The sequence below is a fragment of the Peromyscus eremicus genome, chromosome 16_21 (assembly GCF_949786415.1).
Source record: "Peromyscus eremicus chromosome 16_21, PerEre_H2_v1, whole genome shotgun sequence".
Classification (NCBI taxonomy): Eukaryota; Metazoa; Chordata; class Mammalia; order Rodentia; family Cricetidae; genus Peromyscus; species Peromyscus eremicus.
In genome coordinates, this window is record NC_081432.1 from 67,434,612 (window position 1) to 67,455,550 (window position 20,939).

The following is a 20,939-nucleotide window of genomic DNA, read 5'->3' on the forward strand; positions in this document are numbered from 1 at the left end:
CTCTACCTCCTGAGTGTGGGAATTGAAGTTGTGCACCACCATACCTGGCAAGAAAACACTTTTAAAGGTGGGACAAGTAGCCATATGTAGTGGCTTACACCTATAATCTTGACAGCCCAGCACTGAGGCAGGGGATTGCCTAAAGTTTGAGGCCAATCTGGGCTTCATAGTGAGTTCTGGGCTATTCTGGATTGCAGTGTGAGACTCTATCTTGAAATAAAAGAAATGAGAAACTGAGGCTCTAAGAGGCTTCGTAGCTATGGGTCCAAAGTAGAGGGGTTGGCAGCTGGGGAGAGGCATTGGCAAGTGTGGTTCTCTTCACTCATGGCTGGCTTTTCTTTTTCTGTTGAGATAGGCTTTCATTATTTAGTCCAGGCTAGCCCATGGTTCTTCACTGCTGGGATTACAGCCTAGTACTACCTGTCCAGCTTTTTGTTGTTGGTGGTATTGAGAATAGTGTCTTCTCTGCGGCTTCTGTTGGCCTCAAACTCCATCTTCCTGCTCTGTCATTTGGCCTCGGGGTAGATTCAGTAACAAACAGTGCATTTCTCATTGCCTGGATTTCTACTACAGGACCAAGCAAAGAGAAGTCAGAACTACATTTTAATTCTTCTCTGAACAAATACTGTGAGTTTCTACCAGGTGAGGTAGCACAGCTCTAGAATCCCATCTAGGCTGAGGCAGAAGGATCTTAAATTTGAGGTAAGCCTAGGCTACAATGGAAGAGTTTGTGTCAAAAAACCAAAACCAACAGCAACACAAAGGTGAATTTCTGCAAGTATTGTCTCCTTGTCTGTATATTAGAATCATATTTTCATAAAGACACTGTAACTTATGAAAAGCATGGTGGCACACACCGTTTTTTTCATTAAGAAATTTTTTTATTCATTTTATATACCAATCAAAGACCCCCCTCTTCTCTCCTCCCACTCCTCCAGCCTTCCCCTCCCAACTCACCCCCATTCCCTCCTACAAGAAGGTAAGGCCTCCCATGGGGAAGTACATTTTAGTAGAGGCAGGTCCAAGCCCCTCCCCCTGCCTCAAGGCTGTATAAGGTGTCCCGTCATAGGTAGTGGGCTCCAAAAGCCTGTTCATGCGCAGTGATGGATTCTGATCTTATTGCCAGATCAAGCAGATCAAGCTACACAACTGTCTCAAAATGCAGAGGGCCTAGTCCAGTCCTGAGAAGGCTCCACAGCTGTTGTTCTAAATTTCATGAGTTCCCACTAGTTTGATATGGTTGTCTCTGTAGGTTTCCCCATCATGAGCTTGATGCCCTTGCTCATAGAATCCCTCTCCTCTGTCTTCGACTGGATTCCTGGAGCTCGGCCTGGTGTTTGGCTGTGGATCTCTGTATCTGCTTCCATCAGTTACTGGAGAAAGGCTCTGTGATGACAGTTAGGGTATTCACCAGTCTGATTACTGGGGTAAGCCAGTTCAGGCACCCTCTCCACTATTGCTAGTAGTCTAAGCTGGGGTCATCTTTGGGATTCCTGGGAACTTCCCTAGCACCTGGTTTCTCCCTATCCCCATGATGTCTCCCTCTATCATGGCATCTCTCCTACTCCATCCCTGTTACAGCTCGACCATCCCGTTCCCTTATGTTCTCATCCCCCATCCCTTACCCTCCATTGCCCACCCCTCATCCCCAGTTTACTCATGGAGATCTCATCTCTTTCCCCTTCCCAGGATGATCCATGTGCCCCTCTTTGGGTCCTCCTTGATAACTAGCTTCTCTGGAGCTGTGGGTTGTAGTCTAGTTATCCTTTGCGTTACATCTAGTGTGCACTTATGAGTGAGTACATATCTTGTTTGTCCTTCTGAGTCTGGGTTACCTCACTCAGGATGATATTTTCCACCCATTGGTGGCACATACCTTTAATCCCAGCACTCAGAGCCAGGCCAGCTTGGTCTACATCCAGGGAAGCCAGAACTGCATAGAGAAACCCTGTCACAAAAAACAACCAACTAACTAACCAACCAAAATAAACCTATACAGTACAATAAAAGGTCTTTCCAGAAAGTTTAAAAACTATTATATTAATAAAATAGAGACATCAGTTGTGTATAAAGCTATGTGGCGTAGCTCCTGTTAAAACTTTTTTGTGCATTGCTTTTGTAAGTCAAGTTGGCAATAGGTTGTCTTTGTTTCCTGTTCCTTTGTTGAGCTGTCAGCTCTTCCTCCCCGACTCTCTTCACTTTTGAGGCAAGGTCACATGTGAACCCAGCCAGGGCCCTGATGTACTATGTTGCCAAGATTGCCTTTGAGTTCTGATCCTCTTATCCTCACCTCTGTGAGTTCTGGTATTACAGACATATGCCACCATGCCCAGCTTTATTATTTTTAAATCATGAGTATATTGATTTTGGAAAAAAGTGAACCATGCCCTTGGAATGAACATCACCTAATCTCTGAAAGAGGCATGGACTCATCTCTTTGTTTGCCTCAGGGTGCTAAATTCCATGTAGACCATGGGTCCCAATCTTTGTTTGTTACATGCCTTGCTGCAGCCAACTGGGCCCTTTGTTCCTGCTGTGCATAAGATTCCAGGACAGGGCCCAGACCAAGGAATGTCAGCCACTGTCTCAGTGATGGATGGTGGCCACACTAATTTGCATGTGCTCTAACAAGCTAGTGTTGAAATGGGCCGGCTGGATGCCAAGGAAGCCAAGGTCAGCATACTTTGAAATAACAAGTGAGTCATGCAACCTAGGATGGCACATCCCTACAGGACCAACTGCCTGACTCTTCTTGCATCTGAGCAGTGCCTGGGCCCAGCATTGCTATGTGTGTAAAAGGCCAAAACCACAGGAGCCTCTTGCTAGAGAGACAATAATGGAGGAAGAGAAAAATTAAAGTGAAAAAATCAAATTTAAAATCCCCACAGAGAGAACCATCTTGAGTTGGAAGTGTAGAAGAGAGTGATATGAACTGACTGAAAGCAAGCAAAGAAACAAAGCAAAGAGACCCAAACCTCAGGGTGGTTAGAACATGGACCTGGGTTCAAATTCTATCATGCCTCTTTGCATCTGTGTGGCCCAGGGAGGTTTCTTTCCTTTCCCAGATTTGGGCTCCATTGTGGTGGATTATAGATAGTGACTCCAGCTTTTCCATTCACTCAGCATTGTTACTCTGGGTGCCAGGCATTGATGTAGATACTGTGGGGGTGTAGTGACAGATGGGTCCTTATTCTCATAGAATTTGCTTTCTGGTAGCAGAAACAGATGGTAAGAAAGAAAACAACAGAATGTGGTAAGTGCCACACAGAAGGAAGACAGAGAAGGTAATGATGGTGCCTGGGGAATTCCCTTCTGTCATACCCCCAAGAACTGTGCAGAGACTCGTTTTAAGTGAGGAGTGTGCTGGGGATTGAAACTAGGGCCTCACACATTTGAAGCCAGCTATATTCCAAGCCAGAGACAGGATGCTACTTGTGTAGCTCATACTGGTCTGTAACTCACTATGTACGGTAGGCTGGCCTTGAAGTTGTGGCAATCCTCCTGCCTCAGCTTTGCAAGTACCTGAATTACAGATGTGCCTCTTCATGCCCAGGCAAGAACATTTCTGTTATTGTGGAACTCTCCTTCTACTGCTCTTTCCCTGTCAACCCCACCCCCACCTCAAGAAGCTGCTTCTGAACTTACTGTGAGTTTTGTCATTTGGTGGTGTAGACCTTGTAATTCCAGCTGCTCCATTAATAGGATAAAAAATTCAAGTCCTACTGGGATCACAGAATAGGGGCAGAATTTAGATCTGGTTTCAAACAAAACAAAACAGTAAAAAGAAAGCTGGAGATGTATCTTGAGAGGTGGAATGACCCTGTGTTCCATCCTTAGTACCACTAACCATCACCAGAAAAAAGAGTATGCAGTACCTCTTCTTTAATTCAGCAGTGTTTTTTAGATTCACACATGTGGCTGCATTCATTCTTTTGGAGGGGGCAAACTGAGACAGGGTCTCGTGTAGTTTAGGCTGGTCTCCATCTGCTTGTGTAGCCAGGATGACCTTGAACCCCTGGCCCTGTTGCTTTCACCTCCTGAGTGCTGTACTACAGGCTGTGTGCCACCTCACCCAGTTCTGTGTTCCTGCACTTTAAGGAGGAGGCACCACAGATACTTTCCATTGCCAGAGCTCAGTTCTGGTATTGGTTTAGGCCCCTTGCTCTTTGCCAGCTCTGTAAACTCAGGCCAGGGTCTGCTGCAAGATCAGCAAGCTCATAACTTCTAAATCTTCTCTCCCGAACCAGAGAACTTTTTAAAATGTAGACTCTTAGCAATCTAAGAAAAATAGCTTATTTCTGTAATCTCAACACTCAAGAGATTGAGACTTGAGGCAGAAAGGATTTATTTAATCTTACAATTTATAATGCATCCTCCAGCGAATTCAGGGCAGGAACTGATGCAGAGGCCATGGAAGAATGTTGCTTACTAGCTTGCTCCCCATGGCTTCCTCAGCCTGGTCTACCAAGTGAGTTTCAGGACAGTCAGGGTTATTACACAGAAAAGTCCTGTCTCAAAAAACAAAAACAAAAACAAAACAAAACAAAACAAAACAACAACAAAAAGAATCTGCCCTAGAAGTTTGCCTACTGGCCAATTTTTTTCAGTTGAGTTTCTTCTTCCTAGATAACTCTAGTTTGTGTCAAATTGACAAAAAAAAAAAAAAACAAATAAGCAAAAAACAAAGAAACAAACAAAACAAAACTAACCAGGACAAGTGCTGTGAATTCTAGTCTAGCCTGGACTACAGAATGATACTCTCAGAGAACTTGACCATCTTGACCATTTTAAGTCTATAGTTGAGTAACATTAAGAAACTTATATAGGGAGCTGGAGAGATGGCTGCTCTTGCAGATGACCTGGGTTCAGTTCCCAGCACTCAGGTCAGGCTGTTCACAACCACCTATGACTCCAGTTCCAGGGGATCTGACTGTTCTGGGTTCTCTGGGTAGCTGTCACTGTTAATCCAACAAACAAAACTTTTCAGTTTGCAAAACTGAGAGTGAGCAGATTAAAGTCTGGGGATTATTAAGCACTCTTTCCTTTCTTCTAACTCCTGACAACGGGCTAGCTACTTATTAATTAAAATGTATGGTTTTCCCAGACAGAGTTGTTCTGTGTAGCTGTGTCTCTCTTGTAAGTCACTCTGTAGACCAGGTTGGCCTTGAACTCAGAGATCCACCTGCCACTGCCTCCTGAGTGCTGGGATTAAAGGTGTGCCACCACTGCCCTGCTTATTTTTAATTTTTCATATTATTGGTGTGTGTGTGTGTGTGTGTGTGTGTGTGTGTGCACACTTTTGTATGAGGGAGAGAGGGTTGGGGAGAGGGGTGAGTGTGGGCCCATAGTTTGTGGAGGGCAGAGGATAAGTTTGTGGTATCCACTTTTTCCCACCATGTGGGATCCTGGGATTTACTTACTATCCGGCTTCCACAGCAGTCACTTACCTGCTTAGCCATCTTGCCATCCTGTTCTCCTTTTTATGAATGGTTTTCATTTGTTCTTTGATATTTCATACATGTGTATACTGTGTTTTGATCATATTCACTCACTACTGTATTTATATCTCTACAAATTTGGCTCTTCATAGAAAGTGAAGTCTTACAGTGCTTGCCTTTTATGACTGGCTGATTTCACTTAGCAAACTGTCCTTGTTTCATATTGTAGCAGGTGTCAGGTTTTCTTTTTCCTTCAAAGTCAAGTCACACAGGCGCTCATGTATATGCACACACAGACATGCATGCATACACATATGCATTCACACACACATACACAGATATGCGCACAGGCACATGCACACAGGCACATACACACATATAGAGGCACATACATACATTTCCTAAATATGTATGCGTATATATACATATATATATTTCAAAGAACATAAAATTGCTTACACATGCCAAGTTGAATTTACCTGTTCATGCATTGCTTTTGACTTTTGGCTATTGTGCTAAATAAATAAGGCAGCTAGACTGTGGGTGAACAAACATCTGTTTTGATTTCCTGTAATAATTTTTTTTTTCATGATTACTGAGGCTTGAACCCAAGGCCTCATGCATCTAGGCAAGCATATTACTGCTTCAAATTTTTAAAAATATATGCTCATAAGTGTAATTCTGATCATAAGTGCATCATATTTCCGGAAAAAGCGTTTTAAATTTCTGAGGTACTGTTCTGTTGTTGTGAACAGCAGCCACTCCTGACAGTTCCCACCTGGAGTGTTTTCTGAGTCATTTCCAGCACTGTTCTTGTTTCTTGTTTCTCCCTTGTAGCTTGCTAATGGGGGTGAGAGGTACCTCAGTAGTTTGTGTTTGTATTTCCTAGTCATTAATGATACTGAGCATGTTTTCATGCTTTTTTTTAAAGACTTAATTTTTAATTTTATGTATGTGTATATGTGTCTGTGAAAATATATGCTATATGTGTGCGGGTGCCCAAGAAGGCCAGAAAGAGAGTATCAGATGCCATAGAACTAGAGTTACAGACAATTGGTCAGTTGCCTCCTGGGAAGTACTGTACCCAAGTCCTCTGCAGGAGCAGCAAATGCTTATAACTACTGAGCCACCTCTCCAGTCCCTTATGTTGGCACTCTTGCCTCAGCCTCCTGAGTATTGGCCTGAGTCACTATGCCTGGCTCTTTCTTCTTCTTCCTCCTTCTCCCCCTCCTCCTCTTTTTTTTTTTTTTTTTTTTTTTTTGGCAGCTCTGGGTTGCGCCTTAGGCCTCACACGTGCAGTAATTACTCTGTCACTGAAGTATATCCTCAGCTTCCCCTTCTTTTAATTTAAAAAGATATTTTTTTATTTTATGTATATGGATGTTTTTCTGGCATGTCTGTGCACCATGTATATGCAGTGCCCATGAATCCAGAAGAGAGTTTTGGATTCCCATGAACTGGAGTTACAGACATTTGTGAGCTTCCCGGTGTGTGCTGGGAGTTGAACCTGGGTCCTTTGGAAGAGTAGTCAGTGTTCTTAACTTCTGAGCTGTCTCTCCAAGTCCTGACTTTTATTTTTTAATGTTTATTTACTCATTGTGTGTATATATGTAGGTTCGAGTGTACCACAGTGTGCTTATGGAGGTCTGAGAACAAGTTTGTGGAATCAATTATCTCCTTCTGTTAAGTGGGTTCCAAGGATCAATCTAAGACCTTGAGGCCTGGTAGCAAGTGCCTCCACCCACTAAGCCGAGTCATCTCACTGGCCTACTTTGACTTTTAAATAGTATGTCTTTGTCAAATTTCAGAGATCAGAGGTAGGAAATACAATGTCCCCTGCCCCCTCGATCCCCACTCCCAACCCTGTGAACAGGATCTATGCTTCTGCATGGTAGACAGAGTTCCCAGCCTCAGCTTGGCTCTAAGCAATGTGAATGCAGGAGGAAAGGTAGAAATGCAGCTATTTCTCCCAGTGCAGTGGCACATATATGTTAGATTCATGATTTTTCTCCTATACTTGGTCAGAGCCAGAGGGCTGAGAAGGGATTTTACCATTTATTTCCCATCAGTGTGCTTTTTCCGAGTTTTCTACCAACGTGAGTCAATCTAGCATTTTCAGCATGACAGAGTTCTGTTGGATAGCATGACTGTCTTTTTCCTCTTTTCCCCATATGGCCTCCAAATATCACATACTTACACATTAACACTGAGCAAATTGCCATCTCCTGCCCCTCTGTGTGTCTGTCTTTTGTGGCATGACTACATGTCTATCCAGCTCAGTTCCCTGGAGTTGCTCCAATGTCTTCAGCTCACTGTAAGAAAGTCATTGCAGACACTGTATGCCCAGGATCCTCTTATGAAGATAAAACCACTTTTTTTCTTAGGCTTCTGGAGATTATTTTCTTCTTTCTTGGATATGTCCTGCCTGCATAGACTTGCTCTTGGGGAGATGACGTCACCTGGACAGCTGGCTCCTCCTTGGTGCCCAGGTTTCTGGCTGCTGTGGTAATTGGCTTGGCAGAGGCTCCCTGAAAGGTTGTCCTTCAGCTGTTATTCAGTTAAGGCCACTAGGCTAACCCTGCTAGGAGTTCTCTTAGGCAGCAGCTGTCATGCCTAATTACCAAGAGCGATGGAAGAGGTATTTCCAAGGGGACCACTTATCTCTGAGAGCAGTAGCTTGGCTATAACATTTGGAAGGGGAGATGAAGGCCAATGTGGAGGGCTTGGTTGCTGCAGCTCAAAGCACATGTCAGAAATGTTTTCTTGACAGCCAGGGACAATGGAGCTCACTGGTTTGTTTATTTTTATTTCTGGTGCTGGGGTTGGAACTCAGGGCTTTGAACATTCTAGGTAGAAACTGAGTCACTGACCTACACCCCAAGCTTTCACTGACTCTTAAAGGACTTATTTCCCCTTCTCAGGGTAGACAATACATCACACACAGTATCAACACTATACCCTCAGATTTAATTTTCCTGGGCATGCACAGGTGCCAGAAGTGTTCTCTATACCTGAGCCAAAAAAGGAATCCTCACAAATGAGCATAACTCAAGGGAATCCCATGCATCGTGGGGTGTTCTTAACCATATTAGGGATGTTGAAACTTTCTACCCTAAACTATAATGTCCACAGTAAAGATGTGGGTTCTGGGATGGTTTCCCTTCAAACTCCAGTGCAATAATCACTCACAGTTATAATGTGAGCCATGTACACAATTCAATTATTTTAGAAGCTCAGGGTGGCCTATAACTCACTATATAGTCCAGACTGGCCTCAAAGTCATGACAGTCCTCCTGCCTCAGATTCCCAAATATTGAGGTTATAAGCATGAACCACCATGCTTTAACTTACATACTACTTGATGTATCAGTTTCTTAGAGCTGTCTAACACACGATCACAAAATTGGTAGCTTAAAATTACAGCTTCTGTGTTGGCTCTGGGAAGCCAAAGGCAGGAGCAGCATTAGCAAGGCTGATTCTTCTAGAGGCCCTCCCCTCCCTAGTTCTAAAGACCTCCCTGTCTTCTTAAAGATTCTCCCCCTCCTCCTCCTAAAGACCCCCTTTATTACCTTTCCCCAGCCTTTCCTCTTCCTTCCTCCTCTCAGTGGCATCTCTTGACAATCCTTGATGTACTTTTGTCTGGTTTACCGCTTCAGCCTTTGCTTCTGTCTTCATCTGGCCCTTTTCCCTGCTTGGGTCTTTGTGTCCAAATCTTTGAGCTTTGGGGGTGGGGTGTGGTGGAGGGGTGGGGCACTACTCAACCCACAGTATCACATTAAAAAGTGATGTGGCTGGGGTGTGGCCCAGTTGTACAGGGTTTGTCTAATATGTTAATCACTTGAGTTGATCCCCAGCAAAAGGAGGGGGAGATGTGTGTGCACATATGTATGTATAATATATCATCTATACATATGTCTCTCTTTATATATAGACATATAAATTTAAGTGTGTGTGTGTGTGTGAGAGAGAGAGAGAGAGAGAGAGAGACAGAGACAGAGACAGAGACAGAGAGACAGAGACAGAGAGACAGAGTCAGAGAGGAAGAGAGGAAGAGAGAGAGAAACTAGAACTTAAATTTCATTAAGTTAAATGATTTTTTTTCTGACTGTTACTCTACAAGTTATAGTGAATATAAAATAATTAAAAATTATTTTGAATGATATGCTATTTATCTGTGTATGTGTGAGAGTGCAAGTGTATGACAACCTCTGAGAATCTCTCCCTCCATCTTGTGGGTCCAATAGATTATTTCAGGTTGTCAGGCTTGGTGGCAAGGGCCTTTGCCAATTAGTCATCTTGCTGGCCCAATGATTTTTTGTTTGTTTTTTTTAGGGACTTAGTCTTGCCCAGTAGTCTAGACTGGCCTTGTCTAGACTCACCATCATCCTTCCTCAGTCTCCTGAGTGCCAGGATTATAGGAAAGTGCTGGGATTATATGTATGAGCTATTATACTCAATTTAATAAGATTAAAAATTATATTTGTCTTTTAATTAGCATGTATGTGTATGTATATATGTGTGTGCACATGTACTGGGTGACAACTTGTGCAAGTTCATTCTCTTCTACTCTGTGGGTTCTGAGGATCAGACCGAGGTCATCAGGCTTGGTAGCAAGTACTTTATCCACTGGGCCATCTTGCTTGCCCCATATATTTTAATATGGTTTGTGGTTACATATCTCAACTTGGATTGCCATGTGGACTGCTAGGGAATTAAACCCAGTGTCTCAAGCATGCTACCTAGTGCTATAATACTGAGTCCTAGCTCCTTCACTTTTTTCTTTTTTTAGTTTTTAGTTTTGTTTTGTTTTGAGACACAGACTGTTTATGTAGCCCTGGCTGTCCTGGAACTCGATATGTAGATCAGGCTGTCTTTGAACCCACAGAGATCCACCTGCTTCTGCCTCCATAGTTCTGAGATTAAAGGCAGCCACTACCATACCCAGCCTTGTTTGTTTGCTTGTTTCTTGAGACAGGGTCTCAATATGTAGCCCAGGTTGGCCTTGAACTCATGACCATACAGTCTCAATCATCTCAAGTGCTCAGATTGTAGGTGAACACCACCATGCATGCTTTTTTTCTTTTTTGTTTTAGGGATTGAACCCAGGGCCTCATGCATGAGCCACATCCCCAGAAGGCTTTCACTTTGCCTAGACACGCTGTCCCTGTGGCTTGCCCTTCTTGCCTTGCACTGTGGGGTGCCATGGGGCCACAAAACCATTGGGCTGTCATTGTTCTGCTTTATGCCTTCTCCTTCTTGTCTTCTTTCACTTTTGGAGTTTTCTATTTATTTAGAAAAAAGCCCACTCATTCAGTACAAAAGAAACCAAAACTGACTTTGTAAAACCTACTGGAGTCCTGAGATTTGATGGGAAAGTAAAATTAACCAATTTTGCTAGGAAAGCCACATATACTGAATCCCGGACATGTTTAAGTGCCAGAATTCATTGTGTGGTAGACTAGAGTCAGCATTCTATTATAGTGGCTTAAATAAGTGTGGTTAATATTTTGATAAATAGGAGAAATGTAAGACTTGACTATTATAAATCCCCCTGCTTTGAGATTTGTGACTTGAGGTTTATAAGCCCTGGTGAGCAGGGCTGTTATTTTATGTCATGTAGAGGCAGGTAGGGTGTAAGCTTGTCTTTCTTGGCTGATTGCCCCAAGTCCATTGCAGTAATGAAGTTATGATCTCTGGCCTGAAAGTCTGCAGGGTCTTGCCCAAGATTAAAAGGTAGTTATTTGTTCACTTGAGTTTCAAAGAGGAAGAAAAGATTTTTTTTTTGGTTTGATTTTTAATTTTAATTTATTTATTTTTATGTATTTGAGTGTTTTGCCTGCCTGCATACCTATTGCTGAGGAGGCCAAAAGAGAATGTCAGATTCCCTGAGAATGGAGTTACAGAAGATTGTAAGCCACCATGGGGGTGCTAGGAGTTGAACCCAAGTCCCCTGGAAGAACAAACCAGTGCTCTTAACTGCTGAACTATCTCTCCAGCCTTTTACACTTTTTTATTTGTATTTATTATTTTTAATTTTATGCACATGGGTGCTTATCATGTGTCAGGTGGGCTTTTATAAGCAACCCCACAGGGAGACAAGTTTTGTATTCTTGAATTCTCTATCCTCACCTAGTACTGGGGATTGAACTCAATGTTTCCCATATACTCACCTAGCCACATCTCCCCTTGTAAAATGTTTTTGTTTTGACAGGGAGCCTCACTAAGTTATCTAAGCTGGCCTTGAATCCACAGTGCAGCTCTGGTGAGCTTCAATTTACAACCTTCTTGCTCTGTCTGCCTCCTGAGAAGCCGGTAATTCAGGCACGTGTAACCGAGTCAGCAAGGTCCTTCAATTCTTCTTTGTTGTTGTTGGCTAAATCTTGGTGTGTGTGTTCTGTGTATGTATGTGTACAGTGATACAAGGAGGCCAGAAAGCTCTATCACTTTCTGCCTTTATTCTCTTGAGACAGTCTTTCACTGAACCTGGAGTCTGCTGGTGACTCAAAAGATCCAGCTGTCCTTTTTTTTTCCACCTCAACACCAGGCCTTTTACATGGGTGCTGGGATTTGAACTCAGGTCCCCATGTTTGCACCACAAGGCTTTGTTCTTGCTAATTCTATTTGTGTGTGTTTTGAGACATTGTCTCTGCGTAGCCCTGGAGCTGGCTAGGTAGATGAGGCTGGCCTCAAACTCAGAGATCTACCTACCTCTGCCTCTCAAGTGCTAGGATTAAAGAAAGCTATGTGCCATCACGTCCAGCTTTGAATCATTAAGTTTGCTGCTTGACAAAGATGTAGCTTCCTGTTCTTCAACTTGAGCAGAATGACAGCTACTGGTTATGGTTTTGTTCTAGTCCATCTAGAGTGTCCACTAGTCTGCTCCCTTCATGGAGCAGCCTTCCAAAGGAGAAGATGTAGGCTATGGTCACTAGTGTCTCAGAAACGAAAGGGTTAAGCTTGTGGAAAGTTAAAGTTGTGGGTCTGGGGTCTCTATACAGTGGGAAAGCACTGCCTAACACGGGCCGGATCCTATCACTCTCTGCACTGCAAAGAATTTTTAGAAAACATGGGTGTGGTTACCATGGTGAATGAAACTCTTCAGTGGTGTGATGCCTTGGAGTTCAGACTTCTGGTTCCTACTCAGCTGAACCCTAACCAAAGTAAACCTTAGGTCTTCTGATAACAAAGCCTTTGGCCAGAACACCTGCCATCTTTGTGATAACTTAAAATGAATTCAGTGTTCTCTATTTATTTGCATGTTTCTTTTTTCGTTTTCAAAGAAAGGTTTTTCTGTGTAGCCCTGGCTGTCCTGGAACTCGTTCTATAGATCAGGCTGGCCTTGAACTCAGAGATCTGCCCACTTCTCTGTCCTGAGTGGTGATTAAAGGATTAAAAGTGTGTGCTCCCACACCCAGCTCCAGTACTCTCTATTTTTAAAGACATCTCATGCATGCCACCTTTCATTGGTGCCCCCTTGCTTTTATTAAAGAAGGCTTTAATTCTCTGTTGTATTTTTGTTTTTGTTTTTCGAGCCAGGGTTTCTCTGTGTAGTTTTGGTGCCTGTCCTGGAACTCACTCTGTAGACCAGGCTGGCTTCAAACTCAGAGATCCACTTGGCTCTGCCTCCCGAGTGCTGGGATTAAAGGCATGCGCCACCACCGCCCGGCTCTAATTCTCTGTTGTATTAATGGGGGCATGATCTCTTTGAAATGGAAATTTAAAGAAAAAGGAAATAAGGTGATTCTTCGTGGACATTAGTAACAGAGAAGACATAGGTTCCTTCCAAGCCTCGGCGACTATCACCAAAGGAGAGAAAGTGTGGATGCTGAACTGGGTGGCCACAGGAGAAAGCAGGAAGGGTGAAGGGCAACTACCATTCCAAACCCTGGAGTTCCTGTTTGAGAGAGAGGGTTGATCGCAGTCAAAGAAGAGGGTTTGGCTGCTCATGCAGCCTCACAGGGTTCTTCTCTTCACCACCTTCCCTCATGCCTGCTTCTCTGCCTTCCTGGCTGCACTGCAGCCCCACCCAGCAGCCGTGGATCCCCCTTTGTCCTTGCAGTCCTCCTCACAATGCTCCTTCTCATCTGCTTTCAGCCAGCTCACCTGTAGTTGTCTTTTTACTTGTTTCTGCACAGCACTGATGCTTTGAAATATAATTTGCTCATTTTGTGTTGCCTGGCGGCTTGCTGCACCAAAAAAGGCTCTTTGTTTCCTGTCATATAGCAAAATTACTGCAATTTTCCATCTCAATCTGGCTTTTTCCTCCCTCTTGGAATTGTGGCAACCATGATACCCAATTGAACAGAAGCAAGAAGCTTGTTCTTAGCCAAGGACAGAAGTGTAGGGTCAACTTAAGAGTCACCCTATCTGTTCTCATAGAGACATGGTAAGAGAAGGGACTTATGAAGGGGAGGAATGTTCATGTAGTCTTCTGGGAATGTACAGAGGTTTTCTAGGAGGATCTAAACTCTGCCTCTAACCAGGTGGTGGTGGCACACACCTTTAATCCCAGCACCTGGAAGGCAGAAGCAGGTGAATCTGAGTTTGAGGCCAGCCTGGTCTATAGAGCAAATTCCAGGATGGCCAGGGCTACATAGAGAAACCTTGTCTGAAAAAACCAAACTAAACAAATAAAAACTGCCTCTTTTATCTGTTTTTGAGCCTTTCTAGTTATTTCTGTGGCAACTGTCAATTGTCATGGGACTAGGGAATGTCAGTTTCAATGGTGTTATAATGGAGTTGGAGACTGGAGACTGTCTTGTAGTTACCTCTCTTGCCCTATTAGATCCGGTAGTTTTGACTAGAATCCTGAACAGGGGATTCTGGCCTTCAAGTATCCTGTCCTCAGAGACAAACAAGTGCAGCTAGGGTGCTGGGTGGAGGCCAAGGTTCCAGGTTGATTGACTTCCCTCAATCTTTTTCCATCTTATTGTTATTTAAAAAAAATATGTGGTGTGTGTGTGTGTGTGTGTGTGTGTGTGTGTGTGTGTGTGTATGTTCACATGAGTTCAGGTTCTGGCAGAGTCCAGATGAGGATGTCAGATCCTTTGGAGCTGTCCACCTTATCTTTTGAGATAGTCTTTCATTGAAGCTGGAGCCTACTGCTTTGGCTAGTAGACATTTTGAGAGCACTAGTGTCTTAGTCAGAGTTTCTATTTGCAGTGGTGAAACACCATGACTGAAAAGCAAGTTGAAGAGGGAAGGGTTTATTCAGCTTTCATTTCAGCATTGCTGTTCATCACTAAAGGAAGTCAGGGCAGGACCTCAAGCAGAGCAGGATCCTGGAGGCAGGAGCTGATGTAGAGGCCACAGACAGGTGCTGCTTACTGGCTTGCTTCTCCTGGCTTGCTCAGCCCACCTTCTTATAGAACCCAGGACCAGCAGCCCAGGGATGGCACCACTCATCATGGGCTGGGCCCTCCCCCATTGATCATTAATTGAGAAAATGCCTTACAGCTGGATCTTGTAGAGGCATTTCCTCAGTTCAGGCTCTTTTCTCTATGATGACTCTAGCTTGTGTCAGGTGGATGCTTGAAACTAACCAGTACTACTAGTAAACACTTTGGGGAAGGAACGGGGGTTTCCAGGAGTAACAGGACACTAGCTGAAGGCCTCCAGCCACACACAGTATGGCAAGCCTTCATGTTTATTCTGTTTCAGAGTCCAGATCAAGTGGCACAGACTCTAAATAAGTCAGTTTCATTCTTTCCTACAGAGCTAAGGAGGTGTGAGTCTTCAGGGAAACTTGAGATTCATACCAAGTATTGTAAGCTCTTCGTTGTCCTATCACTGTCTGGGAGTATGGCTTATTTTATGAAGCTAGTACTGCAGACCCATCCCCTGAATAATCCCCTGAGCTGCAGGTACCACCAGGAGAAGCAAAAATTAACCCCTCCCCCAAAGCACCCCCTCTGCTTTCCCCTGGTTTTGTTTCTCCTGCTTACATCTATAGAAATTTACATAGCATAGGTGTGAGTCCCTGTCGGATAACTGGTGTGCATGGCTCTCTTGTAAAACTGTCCATGGCTGCCCATTACAAAGCTGTTTCTCTCTTTATTCCCTTTTATAGGCAGAGGAGTCTTGTAAATGCAATGGCTGGAAGAACCCCAATCCCTCTCCCACTCCACCAAGAGCAGACCTCCAGCAAATAATTGTCAGTCTGACGGAATCCTGCCGGAGCTGTAGCCATGCCCTCGGTAAGTCCCCAGATCAGCTTCCTGAGTGCTGGGACTAAAGGCGTGCTCTGCTACATTCAGCAACAGTTATTTATTTTGTGTGTATCTATGTACCATGTTTGTGCAGGAGCCTGTGGAGGACAGAAGAGGCTATCAGATTCTTTGGGACTAGAGTTACAGATGGTTGTGAGCTGCCATGTGGGTGTTGGGAATTGAACCTAGGTCCTCTGTGAGAGAGCCAGTGCTCTTAACTGCTGAGTCTTACTCCAGTCTACGTAACACTAGTCTTAGGATAAATTTCGTCCACCTCTTTTTGGTGCTGAGGATGAAACCAGGACTTTGGACATATAAAGCACATGCTTTGACACTCAACTATGTCCTCAGCCCTAGATGAATTTGTTTTCCTTTCCTTCTTTTCACACACACACACACACACACACACACACACACACACACACACACACACCCCTAGCTTGCCTTTCAGGTCTCACTGTATAGCCAACTTGGTCCATGATGTTGTGCTTTACTTCTCAAGTGCCAGGATCACAGATATATGCAAATTCTGTTTCTGATCAAGTTCAGTGGGAAACTGGTTGTTCTTAGATAACAGCATTTTGGTTGGAAAGGCCCCATGTATTACACTTGTCTGCCATGCCAACTAAGTCTGGTTTACTGTCCAGTATGGCACTGGGCAAAGTGGGATCATCAAGTCCTCTCTTACCCCTTCTACTCATGCCATTTTTGGCATTGTCTTTCTCTCAGAGTTTGCTGTTGGTTCAAATGGTGCAACCCCACCTCTGAGGCCAGCCCCCTGTTAAGCTGAGTCTGATGTTTTGTTTTGTTCTCTGCTAGAGAGTATCTCAGTTTTGATATTTTAATACTTGCAAAGCAAAAGAGTAGACAATGATGTGATCTTCCCTGGAAGTGGCTGTACTGGAACACTCCTCAAAAAGAAACAGAACCTATATCTCACAGAAGAAATCAACACATTAATAAGTGCATCATTGTGTTGAGTGAATTGGTGTCAAAAATAACCTAAGCTGTGATTAAAATAAAAATACTTTCATTACAAAAACATCTTGTTTGAGGCTGTAGGCTGTGGTATTATTTTAAAGCAGTGCAAAGGAAAGATTCCAAAAGTTCCAGAGATGTCTTAGCTTATAATGTAATTTTATTTTATAACCCATCTGTGGATTAATAGACTGGGTGCCCTTTGAATTAAATCACCTGGGAAACATAATGCACTTAATAGTGGAGTTCAAGAAATCTTTGCCTGGGCTGAGCTGTGCCTATATTGAGTGGGAAATCCTGTTATCCCAAATCAATTACCATTAAAAAAAAAAAAAATCTTTTTTTTCTTCCCTAGCTGGGAATTGTCTGGTTCTATGCATGTGAGCACACATGCATGCCAGAATTGGTGTGAGTGACAAAACCTAGCCAACTTTGTTTCCTTTCATGTTTCTAAACAAGCTTTGGCAGCAGATAACCCTTATTTTTCAATACATAGTGAAGAATGAAAAAATAAGTATGCAATTATTTTATTTTGTGCTAGAAATGTAGCTGAGGACATTGTGTCAATTAGCTAAGTACTATGTCACTGAGATATTCTCCAGTAGAATGTGTACATGTGTGTGTGCATGTATGTGTGTATATCTGTATAGCTCCATGTCCTTTATACTTGTAAAATTAACACCTGAAATTAACCTATGCATATATTAAGATGTACCTTGAAATTAAGTTAAAAGTATTTTGTAAAATATTTACTTATTTAAGTATATTTTATTTACTCTGACAATTTCATACATATACACATATTTTGGTCATATTTAATTTCAGCTCTCCCTCCGACTCCTCCCAGCTCCTCAAATACATCTCCTTTCTACTTCTATGTCCTCTTCTTTTTCCTTGTAACCTACTGAGTTCAGTTAGTGCTGCTTGTAGGAATGTTGAAAAAGTTCTGTTTTTCTAGCTATGTTTATATTTAAAGAACTAGGTGCTGGACAAGATGACTTGGTGGTTAAAGTACTTTTGATGACTTGAGTTCAATTCTTGGATCTCATATGGTAGAAGGAGAGAACCACCTTTTCAGAAATTGTCCTTCACATGTGTGTTGCATCATGGCACATATGCATGCACATACATGCCCACACACAGTAATAAAAAAAAAATGTCATGAAGAAAAGGGAAACAATTGTTACTTGTGTGGAACCCTGCCTGTCTTAGCCTAACCCTGAGTTCCACTCTCAGAAAATCTCATGGAAAATAGTCCTTCCCAAAGGCAGAGATAGCTATCAGGAACTCCATGGCCTTCCTGAGTACATCCCCATTTAATTAGTTTTGAAAATAGAACACTGTAGAACAGTGGTTCTCAACCTTCCTAATGCTGTAACCCTTTAATGCAGTCCCTCATCTTGTGGTGACCCCAACTATAAAATTACTTCCAGTGCTACTTCATAACTGTTATTTTGCTACTGTTATGAATCACAATGTAATCTGATATCCAGGATCTGATATGTGACCCCTGTGAAAGATCATGACCCACAGGTTGAGAACCACTGTTGTAAAGGAAAGAATAAACTTTTTGATTTATTCCATTTTGTCAGAGATAGGGTACCTTCATGTGATCCTCCTGGCTCAGCTTTCCAAATGCCACTGTGCTGGGCATCCACCATTACTCCCTGTTCCTACACATCTTTCTTAAATGGAAATGTCTGCATGTTTTCAAGAACTCTTGGGATTCTTGCTGGAATGCTAGCGTACTCATTTATCAGGGGTCTAGAAAACTGTTTTGTGATATTACATTGTCCTCCCCATGTAATGATCATTAACATTTGTTTATTTTGTTTTATCTAACTCCTACCACCCCTCCTCAATCTTTTAATCCCCTCACCTCCACCTTTAGGGTATTTTAAGCAAGTTCTCTGGGCATTTAATTTTATCTTAATCATACAGATTATTTCTCTCTCTCCCTTTCTCTCTCTGTGTGGTGCTGAGAGTTGAACCTAGGTCCTTACATATCTCAGACAAGCATTCTGTCACTGAGGTATTTCCCAAACCATTTTTTAAAAATCTATCTATCTATCTATCTATCTATCTATCTATCTATCTATCTATCTATCTATCTATTGAGACAGAGTCACCATGAAAATACATCAGCATGCGCTGTATTGTTGCTAAGAAAATTGTGAACTAGAGAATTATGTTAGGAATCGTGTAAGCTTGAATGCTTAAGTACCTTGTGAGCTATGTTCTGTTTTCATATGACCACTTCTGAGCAGTTAAAGAAAACAACACAGAGTCAGTTCATGATGTTCTTGAACTATATACAAATCATGCCAGCTTATTCCCTCTACTGACTAGGCCTTACGTAAAATTTACCTCTCACATTTATGTTCTTTTGACCCTGAGGTTTTGGCTTATGTTGCTGTCATTCCAGGCATCTATGGACTGTCATTATGGAGACTCTTCTGTATCTTTGGATGTAGGATAATCTGCTTAGATAAAAAAAAAATGTTCAACTGAGAGTTAGGAAATAAGCATACTGCAGTCTAGGGAAATGGCTCAGTGGATAAGTGCATTTGCCATGAGAACAAGAGGACCTGTTCTCTTGTTCAAACCTGCAGGTCCCACTTAAAAGCTGGGCAGGCTCAAACTGTAACCCCACTGTCAGTGGGTAGACATAGGAGATTACAGGAGCTCACTAGCCGGATTCACTGAGAGATATTATCCCTGGAGAAAGGCTGAATATATACTTTTAAAAGGAAGTAAGGTAGTGTTGGGGTGGTGCATACCTTGATCCCAGAACTCATTCTGGCAGAGAAGTAGATCTTTGTGAGTCTGAGATCAACCTGGTCTACATAGTCAGTTCCAGGCTATCATGAGAATCTGTCCTGACAAAAATAATAGTCAGTTCCAGGCTATCATGAGAATCTGTCCTGACAAAAATAAACACAAACATTCATTCATTATTGGCAGCTGTATATTTATACAGAAGGTAGTTTTTAAGACCAGGAAGCAAGAGATACACCATGTGACTTAGTACAACTGGAATTTCTGTTGTTTTGGAATTTATTGTTCTGAACATTGTCAGCTGCTGAGGATCAGACTCCACTAGTGATGAGCTGTCAGTTTTTTTCAATACATTTATTTTAATTTTATGTGTATGAATGTTTTGCCTGCATGAATGTGCATGGTGTCCTCAGAGGCCTGAAAAAGACATTGGATCTCCTGGAACTAGATTTACAGTCAGTTGTGAGCTGCCATGGGGATGCTGGGAACTGAACCAGGGTCCTCTGGGAGAGCAGCACATGATCATAACTGCTGAGCCATCTCTCCAGCCTTGAGTTTTTAGTTTTGTGAGCGTGTGTGTGTGTGTGTGTGTGTGTGTACATGGCTGTGAAGGTCAGAGATCAACCTCAGTGTTCTTCCTCAAGAACACTGTTGTCTACTTTTGTTTGTTGGTTTGTTTTGTTTTGCTTTGCTTTGCTTTTGGAGACAGTCACACTATGTAGTCCCAGCTGGCCCAAAACTCTCTATGTAGACCAGGCTGGCCTCGAACTTACAGAGCTCTGCCTGCCTCTGCCTCCAGAGTACTGGGATTGCAGTTGTGCACTACCAACACAGAACTACTTTGCTTTCTTTTTGAGACAGGGTCTCTGGCTGACCTGGGATACCCAGGAATCTGAGGTCTCTACCTCTCCAGTTCTGAGATTATAAGCATGTGCCACCACACTCTGATGAGGAGTGCTTTTACTTGTTCTTCATCCACTAATGTCATCAGCTTGTGTTGACGTTTACAGTGCCAATGAACATTCTTTGTTATTGTATATTATATTCATCTTGTTATTGATCTGCTTTCTAAGGAAAGTAGAGGTAGCTTCTAAAATCTTGTTTTGTATTCACAATTCTCTTGCTTCAGCTCCTACTACTGAAATGACAGACACTAGGTGGGGGAAGGGGTACTTTTTATTTTTTTTTTAATTTTTTTATTTTTGGTTTTTCGAGACAGGGTTTCTCTGTGTAGCTTTGCGCCTCTCCTGGAACTCACTTGGTAGCCCAGGCTGGCCTCGAACTCACAGAGATCCGCCTGGCTCTGCCTCCCGAGTGCTGGGATTAAAGGCGTGCGCCACCACCGCCCGGCTCAGCCGTTAAAGGCTAGGCTCACAACCAAAAGTACTTTTTATTTTTTAAAAACATCGTAAGTCTTATTTTATTTGTTTGAGGTTGGGTCTCATGTAACCCTGGCTGCCCTTGAACTTCTGGTTTTCCTGCCTTCTCCCAAGTTCAGGGATTAAAATGTACACAGTTACACCTAGCCACCTTTGAG

At 42.9% G+C, this 20,939-nt stretch overlaps 1 protein-coding gene across 4 annotated transcripts in view; it reads left to right on the top strand.

Annotated features, from left to right (window-relative positions):
• Kat2b (lysine acetyltransferase 2B) overlaps positions 1–20,939 on the top strand; it is a 119,317-nt gene that overhangs the window by 19,157 nt on the left and 79,221 nt on the right. For all 4 annotated transcript variants that reach the window (XM_059244162.1, XM_059244165.1, XM_059244163.1 and 1 more), the window contains exon 2: positions 15,508–15,634. In XM_059244162.1, coding sequence (XP_059100145.1) covers positions 15,508–15,634 — 127 coding nt within the window. The remainder of the gene's footprint in view (positions 1–15,507; positions 15,635–20,939) is intronic.